The sequence below is a fragment of the Pistacia vera genome, unplaced genomic scaffold, assembly GCF_008641045.1.
Source record: "Pistacia vera cultivar Batoury unplaced genomic scaffold, PisVer_v2 Contig40, whole genome shotgun sequence".
Lineage (NCBI taxonomy): Eukaryota > Viridiplantae > Streptophyta > Magnoliopsida > Sapindales > Anacardiaceae > Pistacia > Pistacia vera.
In genome coordinates, this window is record NW_022196224.1 from 2,935,675 (window position 1) to 2,956,493 (window position 20,819).

General features: G+C 35.0%; 1 protein-coding gene and 3 pseudogenes across 1 annotated transcript; 1 reads left to right on the top strand and 3 right to left on the bottom strand.

The window, feature by feature from the left end:
* Positions 1-4,614: 4,614 nt before the first annotated feature.
* LOC116141712 (MFP1 attachment factor 1-like) lies at positions 4,615-5,332 on the bottom strand. The gene has a single exon (XM_031427195.1). It carries the CDS (start codon positions 5,213-5,215, stop codon positions 4,751-4,753), a length of 465 nt encoding a protein of 154 aa, XP_031283055.1. The 5' UTR covers positions 5,216-5,332; the 3' UTR covers positions 4,615-4,750.
* A 5,621-nt stretch (positions 5,333-10,953) lies between these two features.
* LOC116141676 lies at positions 10,954-13,011 on the bottom strand (annotated as a pseudogene).
* Positions 13,012-13,720: 709 nt separating this feature from the next.
* Positions 13,721-15,548, bottom strand: LOC116141521 (annotated as a pseudogene).
* A 4,311-nt stretch (positions 15,549-19,859) lies between these two features.
* On the top strand, positions 19,860-20,269 carry LOC116141625 (annotated as a pseudogene).
* Positions 20,270-20,819: the final 550 nt, after the last annotated feature.

Below are 20,819 nucleotides of genomic sequence, written 5' to 3' on the forward strand. Positions count from 1 at the left end.
TAGAGTACAATTTTGGTCCAAGATTGTGCACAAGAGCAGGAGAAAAACATGGAAATGTTAGAAATGTTGTTGGTAATTCCTCAAAGTTGAATTCTCAATTGGCTATTCCCCTTTTGCAAGGGTTGTTTTAATTTATACGGATTAGTCCTATCTCAATCAGTCCCCTAATCCTAACTACGAGGTTTTTAAATGCGTAAGGATTATTTTATTCTTTAAATTAGGTTTCAACTTCACTTTAGATCCATATCAAATTCAAGGGCTCCCTGTTTCATGGTAACATAATTCTCAATGATAATCACTTCTAGTCTTGGTATATAACACCCTTAAGAAAAAGGTGTTAATTCCACTTAATCTCATAGATATATTCGTTAATACAAAATAAACTGTGGAGAGTGTTTAAGAGTGAGTTAAGACACGAGAACCTTTGCTTAACTTTTAATAGCCCATAGGCCGAAAGGTGTTTCGGTGCACTCAAAAGTCAAAACTGAAAATAAAAATATTTAAAGTGAAAACAATAGTTGAATCCATTGAGAGATTGAAACACAGGATCCAACTCATTCCTGACGCAAGCCATGAAGAAATCCATTAAAGAAAACAGATTAAACATTCATTTAATGAATACACTTCTGTCCACTCATTTTATTACAGGGACGTTCCCAACCTTTTATGGTCAAATTTAAGGCTGAATGGATGGTACAGAACTTTGTCATAGCCTATCACTCAAAACATTCCACAAGACAATCCATGAAATCTTTCTATACATCAACAATTCTTCTTGTGATAATGTTTATACATTATACTTATTTTCTCACCATATAATTTTCCAAATTTTTAATCAAAATGAAATAAGGAAAAAACCTCCATGTGAATACAACGGTTGGTTGTTCAACAATCCAACCAGTTTGCTCCCAATTAAAAGCATTCAGAAAAGGATAACGGAAAACAAACAAATTAATGGTCAATTTTCTGATATTCCCAACAACAAATATTCTTTGCCACCTGCCACATTCTCCCTAATTTATGCCTAGTCTATGAGCTCAGTGGTTTATCAAAACAGTCGTCGGCTGTAGCATCAAACTTTCCTCAAGGCCAAGGCCATCAAAATCTTGTAAGAGAAAATGTTAAAACAGAATCAATATAGTAGCTCAACGACTAGGGGAAAGAAACAAATCAGTAGTCAATTTTCTAACAATCCAATCAATAATTATTTCCTTTACACCATCAACATTCGTGTCAAACAATATAAGAGATGGTAATCTAATTTTCACAAGGTGAAGCTGATAAAGAACAACTTTACCAATTAATAATGTTCCTTGAATGTACCGAAGAATAATTCATTGTTTTTCTCTCCTCATAAGGCCCCTCCTCGAAGGCCAAAACCTCTTAGAAGACAAAGTGTGAATAGCATTAACTAAAACAGCTATGCATCACCGAACATGCAGGCACTGTCAATAGGCATCCACCTATCATTTCTATTCAGACATGGAGCACCAACGTGAGAGATTTGGCACGGGGGAGAAATTTTCAACACATGATCACGGATTCACGGGTAACAAAACTGACAACACACATGTACACCATTCCAGGACATAATCAAAGGAGACAAAAGCTGAAACTTATTCTTTTGCATAAGTATTATCACACCAATAAGGAACTAGTTGGGAAAGGCTAAACTTCTTTCAGATAAGTCGACTGGTACTGGACTTAACTCCCATAAGGTAAAGGTTTTCATTCCAAAAATTCAGGTCTATTAATAAATTATGAGAATGTGAATATGAGATCAACACTTCCAAGTAAGTGATACAAAAAATGGCAATACAGATTAGGAGAATACCTGAAAGATAAGATGTCATCATATTATTGACTAACTATTAAGTTCAGGACTTCTACAGGAAAGTCAGGCGATACTAAATCACAAGTATTATTAGTACAAGAATACAATAAGCAATTTTTTTATTCCTCACTCACTTCTGAAATATTGCAAAGAAAATCTAAGCACAGTTAAACCAAATTAATTTCAAATCAAATCACCATTAATCAACATGCATATATATTAATTTCAAATCAACCAAGATGAGGAAAAGTACAAATCGGATCAGTGACAATATAATTTGATCTCCAACCACATTGAGATACAACCAACAGCTTGCTGTTTCCCAAAAAATGGGTACAGCCAATCACAAACATATTGTTCCAAAAAGCATGGAGTAATCAAGGAAAGGCAAATAATGTAGTTGAAATGGATGGGTCAAATTATTTGAACATATGAAGTACGAGCTACATATAAAAATATACATCTTCCATCTAATCCTGATTAGGATCAACAATAAAAGGCAACCAAAGCAGCAAGATGTCTAATGGCATTTAAACACTCCACTTGCAAGAGATCATATATATTTATATAGTCATAATAATGAGATCAAACTAATTTTATTACTATGAGTAGGTTATAATTTAATAAAAGTGTAACTACAAAAATTATTATTTTGATTTAGTTATCCTTAATGCAAGTGGTATAAAGGTAAAATATGCACTGTATTAATAATTAATTGACGGAACATGTCAAATCCAAGGTATAGACATTGATAAAAGAGATAGATATAGTTTCAAAAAACTAGTACATATATCTATGTAGTGTTGAGAATATGCAAAGTCATCTTAAAAGTCTAAAATTTTGCGTTCTCTTTAATAATTTTCTCTCAATGTAAATTCTATAAATACATCGTACAATAACACAACCCATGTAATCTTCAATCAATTCAAGTGATACAATTTCTTCTTCCTCTAACATCAACCATGACACCCAAAGTTAATACACAAACTCATAGCATATATTTTTTGCAATATACATTCCTTAAGACAGGATCTAGAAAAATACAATGTAGAGTTTATTCTTATTTACAATTGGCCCAAATTGGGACCGAAATTTTTTATAACTATATGAAGGTTATTCTTATATGGTGATCGTAATAAGAAATAATGAAAGAACAAAATTAAACAGAAAAATGACACCCAAAATCAACCCTGTTGAGGTCCTTTCGGCTAAAACATGAGTTGAATCTCAAATCAACTCACTACAAACTTGGAACCGTTGCAACAGTTTCTATAAGAATAAAATTTTAAGATCTAAGAATATAAACTAAAAATCCTAAAAGACAAATCTCACAAATGGGTAACTTGGTCATCAAAGTCAAAATGTTGCTTTGGCAAAAAAGATCTGGCCGGAAAATGAGCTGAAATATGGTGAAAGGGCAACAAAAACGGTATTACTAATAGTGAAACTAAACAGATGGAGAAAAGATTAAAAGATAGATTATGTTTTTAAACTTAGAATAATAAGATTTTAAAGACATCAAACTAAAGCACAATATTTATAATTCCGATGACATCAACTCAGTGGAAAATAACACATATTCAATCACGGTATGAATACAGCCACGGGCTCAGTAATAAACCAGGAATTCAATCTTCAGTATGACTGAACAACCCATCCTACTTGTAATTCCTAATCACATCTAAGCCTGATAAGTCATACACCCCACTGCTATAACGAAATCATTAAACACAATCAAATAGTTGGCCAACAACACCTTTGAATTAATTACCGCTGAGGATCAAGAAATACCAGTAAAATGCTTAACATGAAATTAAAATTAGGTAAAAATAATTTTTGTATATCAAAATCTATTTTTTAATAGTCTATAGGAGGAAATAAGTAGAAGAATACAGTTCAAGCAGATCACATGTTACAAACGCTGCAAATGAGGGAACAATGATGTCGCTGCCCAAAGGAGGCAGTTAATCAATGTAACAAGTTCATCCAATTTCGAAAGGACTATCAAACTTGGCATCTAAATGTTCTAGTTGTATGAAATTTCTTGATGAATGCCTTTTGTATGCTTAAAGCACATATATACTGAAGATTCGGTAACTGAATAATAATCTATAAAATCTTCAAGGTCTAACACATATCTTACCCAGCCAACCTGGTTATCTACTATCTACACGTTATCAGTGTCCACAAGGCATAGCTCTAAGATTAACTTTTCTGCTAATTTATATAAGTTAAAATTACGTTTTTCAAACTAACAACAAAAGTCCTAAGAAAATAAACTCAACTTTTCATTTTCAGAACATCAAGCTCAGGCTGCCGAGGGTTCTGGCAGTTTTCTTTAAGGCTTCAAGCCTTCCATTGTTTCCTTTCCTAATAAAATACGTACACTTTCAGAAACTCCAATTTTCAATTTCAGAACATCAAGCTCAGGCTGCCTAGGGTTCTGGCAGTTTTCTTTAAGGCTTCAAGCCTTCCATTGTTTCCTTCCCTAATAAAATACGTACAATTTCAGAAACTGCAATTCTTAACTAATACCTCAGGCAAAGAATCCATAATCAACAACGCTGCATCCTAATTTCGTAAGAGTGAGCACACAGGAACACTCACATGCAAACACGATTGGGCCTTCAAAGAAATTAAAAAATAAAATAAAATGCTCACATCATTATTTCATAGAAAATCAATAATGCACAAAATTGGAACCACCGTCAACTGACACAGATAAAAGAATTCAAAAAAAAAAAAAGAAAATTAAAACCCTAGATGCTCACATGATAATATAATTAATTAATTATAATATTGGGTAATAAATCAGTTGTTATTAGTACAAAAACAGATCCCAACCTCGAAAACATAAAACAATAACGAAAATCCCTAACATACCATAACCTAGTAATAGAAAGCTCTGGAGAGAAATCAAGCCTCCATCTCAACAGAAGAGACAGCGTCCTCACTCGCCTCTCCCGCGGCTTCCGTACCATTGTTACTGTCGTCCAAAGCAGCAGTGGAGACAGTACCGGCAGCACTAGCGCGTGACTTCACGGAATCCAGTATGCGTTTGCTGATCTCCTTGGAATAGACTTGGAGAACCTCGATTCCGTCAACCTCAGCAGAAGCAGCGGCCTCGGCATCAGCAGCGGAAAAAGCCTCGTTCTCGATGAAGCGAGCTGCAGAGTCGGCCTCGTCTGTGGGCATGGAGCCGTATCGCTTGGAGAGGACTGAGGGAGTGGTGAGGGTCTCGATGAGGCGCGCAATGACCGCGTCACGCGTGCGTTGGGTGGGTGGCCATATGCGGAATGCGAGGCTGCTGGGGTTGGGTTTCTTTGAATCCTGTTGGGAGTCGTTTTGGGGATCTTGAGGTCGTTCCGTTTCTGTTTCCATCGAGTGTGTGTCTGTGTGTTGTGTGTGTGATAAGAGGCAGTGATTAAATATTTTGATTTCGGAAATTTATTTTGATTTTATTTAGGGATGTGAAGAACACAGAGAGGTCTAATTGGGTGTGGGTGAAATGAGGTGGAGGGTTAACTTATAAGTTAAATCTGATTTTGATGTGTGATGATGTGACCCTTCATCTTTTCCATTTTATTACTAGATAAGGCTAACCTCAAATTTACATTCATTAATAAATAAGTTACGTAAATTACATGTACCGCATATTTTATATTTATTTTTTATTTAAATACTCTAAAACTTCCTCCAAAATTGGATAAGTTATCATAATTTTAAAATCAAATAACTTATTCATTATCATAGTTATTAAATATATTACACAATTAAATCCTATAAGATAGGGCTACAACCATTCCAAGTTATGTAAGGTGGACATGATACAAAACTTAAAAAATTAGTAACCCATCTTTTATGATGAAAAGCAATGTATAAAATCATTATTCTAATAGTTATCTCAAATATTATTTAAAAAATCTTTAAAAAATGGTTTTTTTAGATTATAAAATATATTGGAGTAAACTAATTTCTTTGACAAATTAAATCTGTTGATACAAAAATTGCATAAACCCACGTGATCCAAATGACCTTGGTGGAATCAGAACCAATATGTTGATAAAAGCTTGAAAATACATATTTTGTTAGTGATTCAATTGGATTATTTGTGGAAAAATATATTTTTATTGTGAAATTTGAGTTAATTATTTCATAAATACCTTTTATGAGATCATGATGTATTTTGATTATTTTCAGGTTATAAACAATATTTGAATGAAGAAGAATAATGTCAATGGAATTTGTAACGAGTGGAATAAACGGTGCAAGAATCAAAACTAAAATGAGGAAGTTATGATACGTTGAAAATGAGACTTAAAACTTGGAAAATCTTCAAGATGAGCATACTTCAATATTTTGATCATAACTTGAGTTATAGAAATCGAAATTCAATGATTCTTGTGGCATTGGAAAGCTTATTCAAAGAGCTAAAAAAGCTCATGTTGATGACTTTGCCAAATTTTGAAGATTCCAGACTCGTGGGGTAGAAAGAACGATCGCTACGACGATCGTTTCTGTCACTACAACGATGGATTGCGGACTTGTTTGGGTTATTTTAATTTTTGAATCCGAATTTGAATGGTTTAAGACATTTAATTCTTTCCTAATTAACCTCCAAACCCTAGCACTATAAATAAGGGATTTTAATTAGTTTTTAGGGAGATTAGAGAAGGAGAAAGAGTGGCTACTATTTTGAAGATTAGAATTCTTGCAGTTTTTGTTCACCAACTAAATAAGTTTTTCTATTTTTCTTTCTTGAACTCATAGTTGTTAATACAATAGTAGTTTTTTTTTACTGAAATTATAAACTAAATTTCTTTTCTATGACTAAAGATGTAGTCCAATTTATAAATATGTGTCGATTTTATTGTTGTTAATTTTAATTAAGCATTAATTCTAAGTTTTATTATTGTGTGTAATGCTTTCAATTCTTTTGGATCCAAGAGTTGAATGATATCATGAGTTGGGTTGGGTTCAGATCGAGAGATGAAACCTAATTAGTCTAAGGTAATAAAACCATAGATTGAGTGAACACTAGAGATAAGTTATTGGGATCTGTGAGGCTTTGGTAAATTCCATAGAACTTAATGATCTCTTAGCTTTTAAATCCACTTTAGAGATATTTTGGATTGTTGCTTAAGAGTTAATCTGCTAATTGTTCGAGAGAAAGTTAGTGAAACACTAGAGAACAATGTTTTAAAACTCGGCTCGGCCCCACCGGTTTAACCGGTTCAACTGGGACCCAGCCATTGAGCTGGGTCGGGCAGGCTTAAAAAACCAGAAGTATTAATCCACTCAGTTTGACACGCAGTTGGACCGGTTTACTGTAGCAATCCGCCGGTCCAACCGCTTTTGGGAGAAAATCGAGTGAACTTTTATACCTGGTTTTCAATTCCAAAAAGTGGGTTTCTTTTATGCTTTTCCCCAGTTTTTCATTCCTTGTCAAGCCCTAACCCATATTTTATCACTTCCATTGTCGATCTCTTCATTTCATCTCGTTACTTCTTCATATTTTCACTTCAGGCTGCTGGGTTTTTGTGAGGAGGCTATTAATTTTTGCGATTTTGGTCGATTTTGCGATTTGAATGTAGGAGATTGCTAGGTTCTTTTTTATTTGAATGGAGTAAGCTGTTGGGTTTTTGCAATTTGGGTTAATTTTGTGATTTGAATGGAGGAGGTTGCTCGATTCTTTGAGAGGAGGCTGCAAGTTTTTGGCTTTTTGCTATTTGGATCGATTTTATTGCTGGGTTTTTCCGACTTGAATGGAGTAGGTTGTTGGGTTTTACGATTTGGGTAAATTTTGGGATTTGAATGGAGACGGTTGCTAGGTTTTTGAAAGGAGGCTACTGGTTTTTGCTATTTAGATTGATTTTGCAATTTAAATGGAGGAGATTGCTGGGTTTTTTTTTATTTGAATGGAGTAGGCTATTGGGTTTTTGCGATTTGGGTTGATTTTGGGATTTGAATGGGGAAGGTTGTTGAGTTTTTGGGAGGAGGCTGTTGGTTTTTGCAATTAGAATGCAGTAGGCTACTGTTTGTTTTATTGTGAGGGAGTTTAATTATGAGAATGAGGAAGAATGAGCAATTAGTTTCAGAGAATACTGATTGTTTTATTTTAGGATTTATAATTTTCAAAGTCATGTTGACGTCAGCACCAGTCTGACCCACTGGTTAGACAGGTTCAACCGCCCAACCCGGGACCTAGTCCCTTGGTTGGGTTTCACCCCGGGTCAGGTATTAAAACATTGCTAGAGAGTTTGGCCTTTAGAATAAGCTTAATTAGGTTAACAATAATTGTTAATGCATAGGATTAGATTGGTATGAAATATATGTCCTAGGTTTAGTCATATTGATCTTTTTATCAGAGTATTAATACAATTCTGCCCTTGTTTTAGTTTGTTCTATTTTTCATTAAATCATTCTTAAAATTCTATTTTATCAAATAGTAATAAAATAAATTAGTTTGGTACTTGGTAAGTAGTTCTCTTAGGAATCGACACTCGTTTACTCGAGCTTTATTACTTGTGCGATTTCGTACACTTGCGAATAACTTGTCATGTGTGCATAATTTAATGAAAACCAGCAAAGTAATGTAAAATGCGTTTAAAGTAAAGGAACACAAACGATTTTGAAAATAGTTTGACAATTTAGAATTTGAGTCTACGTCCATTGATTCTCTTATTGCTTTTGATGGATTACAAGAATAACAATAAGCTTGCCTAAAATAATTTGTTAACCCCTGTCTCATTGTTGGAGAGAGTTTATATACAAGTTTGTAATAAAGGAAAGAGAGAAATTATTGCAATCAAAATCATATTGCAACTCTGATATTCCCATGATTGTGCGATAAGATCACACTATCATCCGAAATATACAAGATTTGAGCTTATTTGTGATTTGTTGAACAATTGCCAAAGTTGGTCACGACTAGCTTGTATTGGGTCAGACAAGTGCTGAGTCGAACTGATTCTAGGTTGAACTATATCCTCGCAGACTTCTGACTTCTCTGAACTTAATAGAAAAATCACACACAACAAACATTTTTGTTGTAGTTAAGAGAAAGATAGATTTTCAACTGATTGTTTCATAATACCAAAGTGTGAAAGTCAAAGATTCTTACATCGACACCCCCTAGGTTAGTGCAAGAAAAGAGAGACATATTTCATAATGAAACATTTATCCCTTTATAATTAACTTTGTGAAAAACTAATTCAAACACAAAATCTTGGTACAATGATTAATATACTCTTATTTTGTCTTTTCTTCTATAATAAAAAGAATTAACATTCGTCACATAATCAAAATATGAGTAATTTTTCCCACCCAAGGTTTGCGTTAATGACATTTCCATCCCAAAAAGTTTCAAAATACCACTGTCCCACCCAAAGTTTATATTTTGTTTACTACCTAGAATAGATTTTCCAATTCAGTGGCTAACGGAGAGCAAACTCGGTCTAGGTTGTTGGGGCTTTTGAAGAGGGGATGCCAATGAATCTTTTGGTGGTGGTAGGTTAGATTTTGGCGGTCGAGATTGGTTGGAATCTGACTTGAGAGGGGCGGTTATGTATTTCACAAATCGCTCAATTGCCAGCGATTGGCGAGGTAGGTGAGAGTAAGGTTTGAGTGGTTTTGATGAATGATGATTGGGAAAAAGAATCGTGGTGGTTTGGGGTCGCAAAGATGTTGGAATCGATTGACGATCGATCGGAATATAAATTTTGGGTGGGAAAGTGGTATTTTGAAACTTTTTGAGTGGAAAAGTGTCATTAAGGCAAACCTTGGGTGGGAAAAAGTCGTTTACTCTCAAGGGGCATTTGGATTATATAATATTTTATTATAGGGGTATATTATATTAACAGAAGGAAAGATCACCTTAAAGATTACTGAAAATGTTTAGAAAATGTGTTTGGTTGGTTCGAATAAATGGGTGAATAATATATTTAGTTGGGAGGATAAATAGGTGGGTATGTTATATAGATCACTAAATTGCCCTCCTTTTTAAATATTAATATAATAGTATTTTTTATTATTATTTTTTGAATTATTTCTTTTAACCCCTTACATTTGAAATTTTGCTAAAACACCCCAGCAATATAAAACTTTAATTTATAGCAAAATCACCCCCACCCACCCCAAGCCACTACCGGCAGCCAGCCACCACCACCAACAGTCAACAGAATGGCTCACAACTTGCTATATACGGTCGGCTGTACGTCGGCAAAGCCGGAAATGGCCATGGATCACAAATTTATGGTCAGAAAACGGCCACATATCTGGCCATGAAAGGGCTAGATATTTGGCCGTGCCATTTCACGGTCACATCTTTGGTCGTGAAACGACCATAGAAATGTCAAATTTGGTTGTTTCCAGTTATGGATCTATGATCCATAACCGGAATCCATAACTGGAAACGGCCTTATTGGCGCATGACCGGCCAAATTCCATTGGTCGTGCACTATTACAACGACTGACATCGACGGTGGTGAGTCACGGCCGGCGATGGTCTTGGGTGGCTAGGGGTATTTTGTTAACTTTTGAAATCTTTTATGGTTAGGGTGTTTTAACTAATTTCTTAAATGTAGGGAGCTGGGTAATTGTTATTTGGTAGACATTTGAGGGCAATTGTGTCCGAAATGGTTTTTAATTAAGGGCAAAATGGGTAGAAAAATCATATGACCCCAATAATGTTTTAATAACACCCATTAACAAGGTAATAAGATTACCCGCCACATTACCAACAGTAAACACTATTTGCAATAAAAGATTACCGTAATATTTTATTACTTGCAAACTAAACATAAGAATCTTGCAAAATAAACGGAGATTAACCCTTTATCTTATTGACCCGATCCAAACGACCCTTCCAAATATTAAAAAGTTACTTTTTGCAGATATCATTCAATTATAAAAGTATAAGTGTTCTATTATAAAACTTTAAGAATATAAGTATTTTATTCTTAGTTACTATTAGAAATGAAAGACCTCAACCTTTTTCCAAAATATATCTTAGTGGCAAACTTTTAATGAAGCCCAAAAGTTCCAATATTCGAAACGAAGACTGCAACATTGTCAAGCTACAAATATTTAAGAAGATACAAAGCAACCCAAAGCAATAATCAAAGCTTTGAAAGTACATTTAACATGTACTTGCGAGCTTTGTACATAGCCTCTAATGGCTTGACTTTAGGCATTGTAAGACCAGTTCCTTCTGTCAAGTCCACTTCCTCTTTATTAATTCTCTCCCACTTAAAGCACTGAATTAAAGTGGCTAATGCTAACCCCATTACTCTATTGGCAAGGCCAGCCCCAAGGCAGGGTCTTCTTCCTTGACCAAATGGTATGAAGTTACATGCCTCAACTTCACCATCCAATCCTTCAAATCTCTCTGGCTTGAAACTTTCAGGATCCTCCCACACCTTGGGATCTCTATGAATGGTCCATGCATTAACTATCAACATTGTTGATGGTGGTACATCGTACCCTCCAATTGTGCAGTAATCGGATGATTCATGTGGCACTAGAAGTGGTGCTGCTGGAAACAACCAAAGAGTTTCATTGATTATATATGCACTGGAGGTAAGGCAACTTGACCAAATCGCGTTCTTCTGCTAAATGGTCATGACCAACATGATGGTCAAGCTCAGCTCTGGCTTTCTTTAGCACAACATGATGTTGAGGAGAAGTGACATAGCCCATTCTGCAGACACATCCTTGGTGCTGCTGGAAACAACCAAAGAGTTTCATTGATTATATATGCACTGGAGGTAAGGCAACTTGACCAAATCACGTTCTTCTGCTAAACGGTCATGACCAACATGATGGTCAAGCTTAGCTCTGGCTTTCTTTAGCACAACAGAATGGTTGAGGAGAAGTGACATAGCCCATTCTACAGTCACCGAGGATGTGTCTGTTCCCGCAACTAGCAGTGTCTGATAGAATTAAAAGTCCATAGAAGTCAAAAGTGATTAGTAGGATTACCAATACGACAGAGTGATAATTCACCCAACTAGCAATTAGCAAACTGTGGATTTCAATTTTGATTCCTAAACCATATACAATTTAAGATTCAATCCTGGAAAGTGACTGAAGAATTGATAAATTGTGGTACATACGAGTTATGGCTAACATCTCATCAAGTAGAAAATTTTACATAATTCCCCTGTTTTAAAGAATAGTAGTATTTCTCTATGTTTTGAGGATTCTAATTTAACAACGTCAAAACAACAGAAACTCTTTATAGGTGCGGTGCCATGTAAAGATTCCATTTTCTTTATGTCATGCTTGAGGAAGACACCAGTTTACTTATCTAAGTCTATCTAACTGTTTAAGTAGAAACAGAGAAGTTAAGACATACCATTATCATGCCTTCGATAATTTCATCAGTGTAGTATCCAGGTTCAAGTCTTGTAAAGGCAGCATAGAATCGATTATTGTCTTAACTCTTGCTCCTTCACTTGAAGAATTTCTTGTGTTTCTATGCTCATCAATCAAACTCTGCATGAACCTATCAGATATTTTATGCAGTCTTATTGTTCTCTTTTTGTAGCTCTTGTAATCCACCCATCTTAAAAAAGGTAAGAAATCTCCTGGATTTGATGCTCCATTGACATCAAAAATCTCCCTTACGATTTCTAGAACACGTTTAGACTCCTCTGGATCATCAACTTCTTCCCCAAAATATCTTTTCCCAGAAACCATCCTCATAATGATGTTAAAAGACAGTTCTGATAGCTTTGACTTCATCTCCACTTTGGTGAAACTTTGGCATGACCTGTGATAAAGATTTTTAAGTAAGAATTTAACCTCATCATTTCTAATTCCCAAAAACATGTTAAGTCGATTCGTTGAGAAGATATCAAGTGCAGCAAGACAGCGTAGATTGCGCCAAAGAGGACCATAAGAGGTAGGGCCCATTGTCGTGTAGTCATATTGTAAGTACTTGCCACAATAAGACGTGGCCTATTGGCAAAGAGAATATCATTTTTGGAAAAGCATTCTTCGGCGGCAGATGGAGAGGATATGAGTAGCACACGGCGGTTTCCAAAGGAAAGATTTACGATTGGACCATACTTGTTTGATAGGAGTTGTAATGCTCTATGGATGGGTTCTTTCACTAGATGGAGATGGCCAATTATGGGAAGTGAAGTTGGGGTTGGAGGCAGTGGCGGATCCAATTAATGACTTGTGGGGACTAGGGTCCCCACTCAACTTTTGAAAAAAAGTCCATATCTTATATTTATTTAAATTTTACACTTATAGAATTATGAGATTTTGGGAACAGCCCCCACGGTTAGTTTAGATTTTATTTTTGTAAAACCCTATTTTTAATCCGAGTATATATATTTCATATTTTTTGTGATTTTTATTTTTATGCAAGAGAATCTGTTAGTTTTTAAAAGTTTTATTAGGAGTGAAAATGAAAGTAATAAGAACTGTTGGGTTNTATTACAAGGATACAAGTGTTGTATTATGATACTATAAGAATATAAGTGTTTCATTTTAAAGCCCGTGGGTCTCTTTATTTTTATCTCTAGGGGTATCAATGTAAAACCTCTTGAAAGTTAGGTATTTAATTTACAAATTCCTAAGACTTCCTCCTAGACACACATAGGGGTGATTGGACTCGGTCACCCAACCCAAATCCTAAGAACCTGAATCGAATCCGCATAGTACCGGTTCTTGGGATTTAGGAACTGGAACTGGAACCGACATGAGAGGAGAAGATGTGCAGTGAACATTAATTAAATGCGTCCACCAACGTTACTATAAGAAATGGAAGGCCTTAACCTTTTCCAAAATATATCTTAGTTACTGGCAAACTTTAAATTAAGTCCATAAGTTATACCATAGGAAACGAAGACTACAATATTGTCAAGCCCCAAATATATAAGAAGATACAAAAGCAAACCCAAAGCAATAATCAAAGCTTTGTAAGGACATTTAACATGCACTCTCGAGCTTTGCACATATCCTCTAATGGCTTGACTTTAGGCATTGTAAGACCTGTTCCTTCTGTCAAGTCCACTTCCTCTTCACTAATTCTCTCCCACTCAAAGCACTGAATTAAAGTGGCTAATGCTAATCCCATTACTCTATTGGCAAGGCCAGCTCCAGGGCAGGATCTTCTTCCTTGACCAAATGGTATGAATTTATATGCCTCAACTTCACCTTCCAATCCTTCAAATCTCTCTGGTCTGAAACTTTCAGGGTCCTCCCACACCTTGGGATCTTTATGAATGGTCCATGCATTAACGATCAACATTGTTGATGGTGGTATATCATACCCTCCAATTGTGCAGTAATCGGATGATTCATGTGGGACTAGAAGTGGTGCTGCTGGAAAAAGCCGAAGAGTTTCATTGATTATGCACTGGAGGTAAGGCAACTTGACCAAATCAGGTTCTTCTGCTAAACGATCATGACCAACATGATGGTCAAGCTCAGCTCTAGCTTTCTTTAGCACAACATGATGGTTGAGGAGAAGTGACATAGCCCATTCTGCAGTCACCGAGGTTGTGTCTGTTCCCGCAACTAGCAGTGTCTGTTAGAATTACCAGCACTTAAGCTCTATTAATGCAGTAAAATGTCGATTTTAATTTTGATTACTAAAGCATATACAATTTAAGATTCAATCCTGGAAAGTGACTGAAGAATTGATAAATTTAACAAGATAAGAACAACAGAAAGTCTTTATAGGTGCAGTACCATGTAAAGGTTCCATTTTCTTTGTGTCATGCTTGAGGAAGACACCAGTTTACTTATCAAAGTCTATCTAAGTAGAAACAGAAAAGATAAGACATACCATTATCATGCCTTTAATAATTTCATCAGTGTAGTATTCAGGTTCGGAGTCTTGTAAAGACAGCATAGAATCGATTATCGTCTTAATTCTTCCTCCTTCACCTGAAGAATTCCTTGTGTTTCGATGCTCATCAATCAAACTCTGCATGAACCTATCAGAATTTTTATGCAGTCTTATTATTCTTTTTTTGTAGCTCTTGTAATCCACCCATCGTAAAAAAGGTAAGAAATCTCCTGGATTTGATGCTCCACTGGCATCAAAAATGTCCCTTACGATTTTTAGAACGCGTTTAGACTCCTCTGGATCATCAACTTCTTCCCCAAAATATCTTTTCCCAGAAACCATCCTCATAATGATGTTAAAAGACAGTTCTGATAACTTTGACTTCATCTCCACTTTGGTGAAACTTTGGCATGAACTGTGATAAAGATTTTTAAGTAAGAATCTAACCTCATCCTTTCTAATTCCCAAAAACATGTTCAGCCGATTCGTTGAGAAGATGTCAAGTGCAGCAATTCGGCGTAGATTGCTCCAAAGAGGACCTTAAGTGGCAGCGCCCATTGCCGTGTAGTCATAGTTTAAGTACTTGCCAGAAATAAGACGAGGCCTATTGGCAAAGAGAATATCATTTTTAGAAAAGCATTCTTCGGCGGCAGATGGAGAGGATATGAGTAGCACACGTCGGTTTCCTAAGAAAAGATTTACGATTGGACCATATTTGTTTGATAGCAGCTGTAATGATCTATGGATGGGTTCTTTCACTAGATGGAGATGGCCAATAATGGGAAGTGACGTTGGGGTTGGAGGTTGATTCTTATATCGTGTTTGTTTCAATAGAAAACTCTTCAGAATAAGAAAAAAAAGCAAGCCTGACGCTGGAAGGATGAATAACCATGATATTTCTTCCATGAGCTTGAATTGGCCACTCCAATAATCTATAAAGGAATAATGGCGGAGAACGGGCATGTCCTCCATATCAATACAGTATTATATGACTTTTGGGCTTATGCGTCCGCCATCTTTTGACAAAAAGGACCCTAGCCGCAAAATTTTATCGTTTTCAAAAGAGATGGATGAATTTGCCTTGCTTCCCAAGACGGCCATTAATGTCCATTGGCTGCTTGTCATTGTCTTGTGTGTTCACTCGTCAAAACAGCAGTATGGTAGATTTAGTCACCATTAGGGCTGGAAAAAAAAAACCGAAAACCAAACCGAACCGAAAAATCGGACCGAAACCGAATCAAAAAACCGATTTTTCAAATCAACCGGTTCGGTTGCAGTTTTCAAAAATAATTAAACCGAATTTTCGGTTCGGTTAACGGTTTAAGGATAATATTAAACCGGTTAACCGAACCGGTTTTGAAAACCGGTTTTAAAAAAAATAAAAACATAAAAAAATCCCTTATTTTTTCCCCCCCTTTTTCTTGGTATTAGCTACGCAGACTGCAGTCTGCTACTCTGCACATTTTCTTGGGTTTGGTTCTCACGCAAATACTTCTTTTCTTTCACTATTTTCTTTCTTCTTCTTCTTTCTCCTTTCACTTCTTTCTCTGTCTTTTTTCAGTTTTTCTTCACATTTTCGTCTTCTTCTCTTCCTCTCCTTCACCAATTTCTCTTTCTTTTTCGTCTTCTTCTCTTCGTCTCCTTCTCCACTTTTCTTTTTCTTTTTCGTCTTCTTCTCCTTTCACTTTTCTGTTTTTTTTTTCTTTTTCGTCTTCTCCATTTCTTCTCTTTCACAGCTTTTCTGTTTAGATTTGGATAAGAAGCGAGAACAGAACACCATCATTGGACTTCAGCCTCCTTCTCCTTCATCGTTTGGTAAAGCATAATTTTAATTCTAAGTAAAAAAAAAAATTGGAAAAAAAAATGGGCCAAATGAAGTGTGCCGACCAAATTGGGCCGAAAAAAGCAGCCCATAATTCATAATTGGGCTAAATAATGCAACCCAATATTTAACCGGTTTAAAACCGGTTAACCGAACCGAATTTTCGGTTCGGTTCATAATCGGTTTTTAACTGAAACCGGACCGGTTTCGGTTCAATTATTTTTTTAAACCGAAAACCGGTTCGGTTCAAGTTTTTGGTTAACCGGTTTGGTTAACCGGTTTTTTCCACCCCTAGTCACCACTCACAAATCACCAAGTTGAAGAATAGTTTATGTATGGAGCCCGGTTTTTTATTTTATTTATTTTAATAAATTATTGCCATACATTCCAATAATATCTTGATTCTTGATTGAGACCCTCTCTTTTTTGTGTTGTGGGAGAATAATTTCTTTTTTACATGTATTTTTACAATTAATATGATTAGTAGTTATTAAATTAAATATTTTATAGCTTTTTTAAAATATAATCTTTAATTTCGCTATGACGTCTCATTAAGAAAATCATTAAGTGAAATAGTAAAAGGTATTTTTGTCTGTACATTGACTACATCAATAGAGGATTGACGATCCCTAAATACTATTGAAATGTTTATCACAATTCACAATATTGAAAAACTTCCACTTAATTACGTAAGAGACATGATTCTTAAAAATGGCAGACACTTTTACAATATTTCTTAGAGTTAATGATATTAATCCTTGAGATATGATCTATTAACAAAAATAAACTATAAAAAGACAATTTGATAATATTTACTAATTCAGTGTAAATTTTAACAATTTATTGACAATTTATTAACGACATGAAGATTTCTGCTAATTCGGACATCTCAAGAGAATTTTTGTTATTATATCATATCTCAAGAGGATTAATGTCATTAACTCTAAAATTAATGACAGTGAGTGAATGACATTAATCCCTCTCAAGTATGATATAATAATAAAAATCCTCTGCAGTTAAATTTTATATGTTAAAATAAACAGTAAGAGGACAATTTAAAAATATTTACTAACTTATAATATATAAGTTTTAACGACTCACTAACAATCCATTAATGGTAAAGGAATTTTTGTTATTTCGAAAACTTCAAAGAGATTTTTGTTATTGTATCATATCTCGGGGCAGTATCGTCATTAGCTCTTTATTTTAACACAAAAACTTAATAGTAAGGAGATTATTTTTTTAATAATTAGATCCATAACCTTCTCTTACAACTTCCGATATGACAGTTCATCATTGGGTAACTTGCAAATGGACAGATAAGATTCATACAAGCAAGCATGACCCATTTTGCGAGTTAACCAATAATGAGTTGTTATGTCAAATGTTGTGAAATTGGATTGTGAACCTAGCATTACTCTATTTTTTTTTATTGCAACCTTAGGTGAAAGTTTTGTTATTCAATTAAGGGTGCGTTTCTTTTAATATTTTGGATAGTATTTTTGAAAAAGTAAGAGTTAGGTGGTAATAACGAGGTAAGATTTCAAAATTAACAAAAACACCCCCTAGGTTTGTTAATTTCTAAACACCCTTATAATAAAAACATTAAAAATTATAAAAACACCCCCACCCACCCATTAGATACCGATAGTTGGCCACAACCGCAGGAGGGTGGCCGGAGTCGCTATATTGGTGCACGACTGGTTGGATCTGGCCAATTGTGCTCTGAGATGGCCTTTTTCGGCCAAATCCACGGCTAGATTTGGCCATTAATGGCCAGATCTGGCCGCGTTTGGTCGTCAACGACGGCCAAAGATCTGGTTAGATATCGCCGTCAATGACCAGTTCTTTGCCCATAGATCTAACTTTTTCTAGCTAGATTCACCGTGGATCTGGCCGAAAAAATGCTATATCAGCACGCTACCAACCAGATCTAGTCGGTAGTGTGTCATTATACCAGATTCTGGCCACCTTTTGGTGGTGGTGGTCGAAGTCTGACAAATGTGGATGGGTGGAGGTGTTTTTATCAATTTCTAAACATTTTTTTTGAAAGTGTTTAGTTAAATTAACAAATCTAGAGTTTTGAAAGTAGTTGAATAAAATAGAATATGATTTTTAAAATAGAAAAAAAATATGTATTTTCAGAATTATAGAAATAAGATAGTGTAAAAATATTAAAACAAACGAAGATTAAAGCATTGAACGTAGAATTATTTTTTTATTAACCCGTAAATCTATACCGAGTCCAAAATTAACACGTTGCCGTCTGATTATATGATTTCATTTCATTTTTAACGATCTCGATTATCTTCTAAACATAGGGACGCACGCAGCGGATTTCTCTCCTTTCCCTCCATTATCAATAATTCCAAATAATTAAAACCCCAAAAAAAACCCACTCAACACATGTCACAACCTACGCACGGTTACACAGAGTATACGTGCACCCTGTCCCTGCCACTCCCTCTTTTTATCGAACACTGCCAGTCTGCCCTTAAACCTCTCAGTTTCACTCTCTCTTTAAAACCCTAATCCTCTCTCTCTAAAAATGATGAAACTTTCTCGCTCTCTGCTTCGCTCCAGGTATCTTCTTCAAACCTCAAACTCTAGCCTAATCGAAAACCAATTTTTTTCTTTTTATTTGTTTTCTCGAGAAAGTGGTTTTATTTCTGTTTGGTTGCCGAGAAACCGTAGGAAATGAGTTAGAAAATGTAAAATTTGATTTTAAATTGAAGTTTATTTTTTTACTGTTTTGAGAAAGGAAGTAGCTACATTTCGTCGGTTGAAATAAAAACTCGAATATTGTGTTTATTTCGGTTAGAAAATGAACAGTTAGAAGCTTATAAAGCTTCTTCACTGGTTTATCATAGTCAAATAGGTTTATTTTAAATTGAGGGATAGCGAGAGAAATTTAGCAAAACATTGAGAATTTGTTCGATATAGAAATGAAATGAAGGNGTATGACTTGAATAACTGATTTTAGTTATGTTCCCTCCATAATCTTTTTCTATTTCACTCTTCGCAACAAGATTCTTAACTCCTAATGATCTTGATCTAAATTTAGTTTCTGGGATATAATATTAATCTTTAGGAAGAAGTTGTTACTGGTTGTGCACTGGAGATAACTAAGAAAAGAAAGAGAGCTCAATTTGAATGAGAAAGTTCAGTGTTTTCTGAATTGCAAAACACGTTTTCATTACAGCTAATAAAGCAAAGTATTACACTGTTTTATACCTACTTACATATAATAACTTAAATTAATCTAAAGCCACAGACTTAATATCAACTAACAACTACTACATCAGAACATCCCTTACAATCTGGAATGCATATCAGACTTTTACAAAATCAGTGGAACATGCAGTTTGTTAAAGGTCTAAGTCGGATTTCCAATCATGATCAGCCCAAAAAGGCTTATTGAACGGGCAAGGAAGTGGCAAAGAATGGCTTATGCAAAGCGTAGGAGAATCTTGTATCCAAGAAGTTTAGTTGCTGATAAAGGCCATTTTGTTGTGTATACAACTGATGAGAAAAGGTTCATGGTTCCCTTGGAATATCTCAGCCAAAATGTCTTCATAGAGCTCTTGAGAATGTCTGAAAAAGAGTTTGGTCGTCCAACTCATGGAGGTATCACATTGCCTTGTGATAGTACCCCTTAAAGTATGTCATTTCATTGGTCCGAGGACACATGCCTGCAGAATTAGAGAAGGCTTTACTCATTTCTATTGCAACATGTTACCATTTGGCATCATCTTCTCTTACTCAAGGACAAGGTCACCAGCAAACACTTATATTTGGCTATTGAATTTTTTTTTTTTGTTTTTGATAGCAATGACTTTGTGGACTTACTGACTAAAAACAGATTACACAGTTTACTTATTTGCTGTAATTTTATTCATAATTTTTAATCTTGTAAATCCGAAAGGAATTTTTTTGTCCTTTCTTGTATTGACAGTGAAGGAGATTTGTCTAATAACTGATGCGAGTTATGTTTCTTCCATATGAAATATTATAAATCTTTAACTTTCTTTCTCTATTTCAGTCTTTGCGCCAAAATTCTTTAACTTCCAATGGTCTTTTTCTTTGATGATATAAAATAATTCGTTAGGAAGAAGTCATTACATTATATGGTTACTTAATTAATTTGAGTCCTTATTTCAATGAATTAACTTCCTAACTTTTATGAATGTAGTTCTACTTCTTATGACTTCACCCCTAGCTTATATCAATTTTCGTGGTTCTTACTGCAGATCTATTGCCTTTGTACTTTATTACGCTGTTTTTTAGGTCCAAGAAGTGCATTGATAAATAACAGAATTCACAACGAAGATACATAGAACAGTAAGAGAAGATAA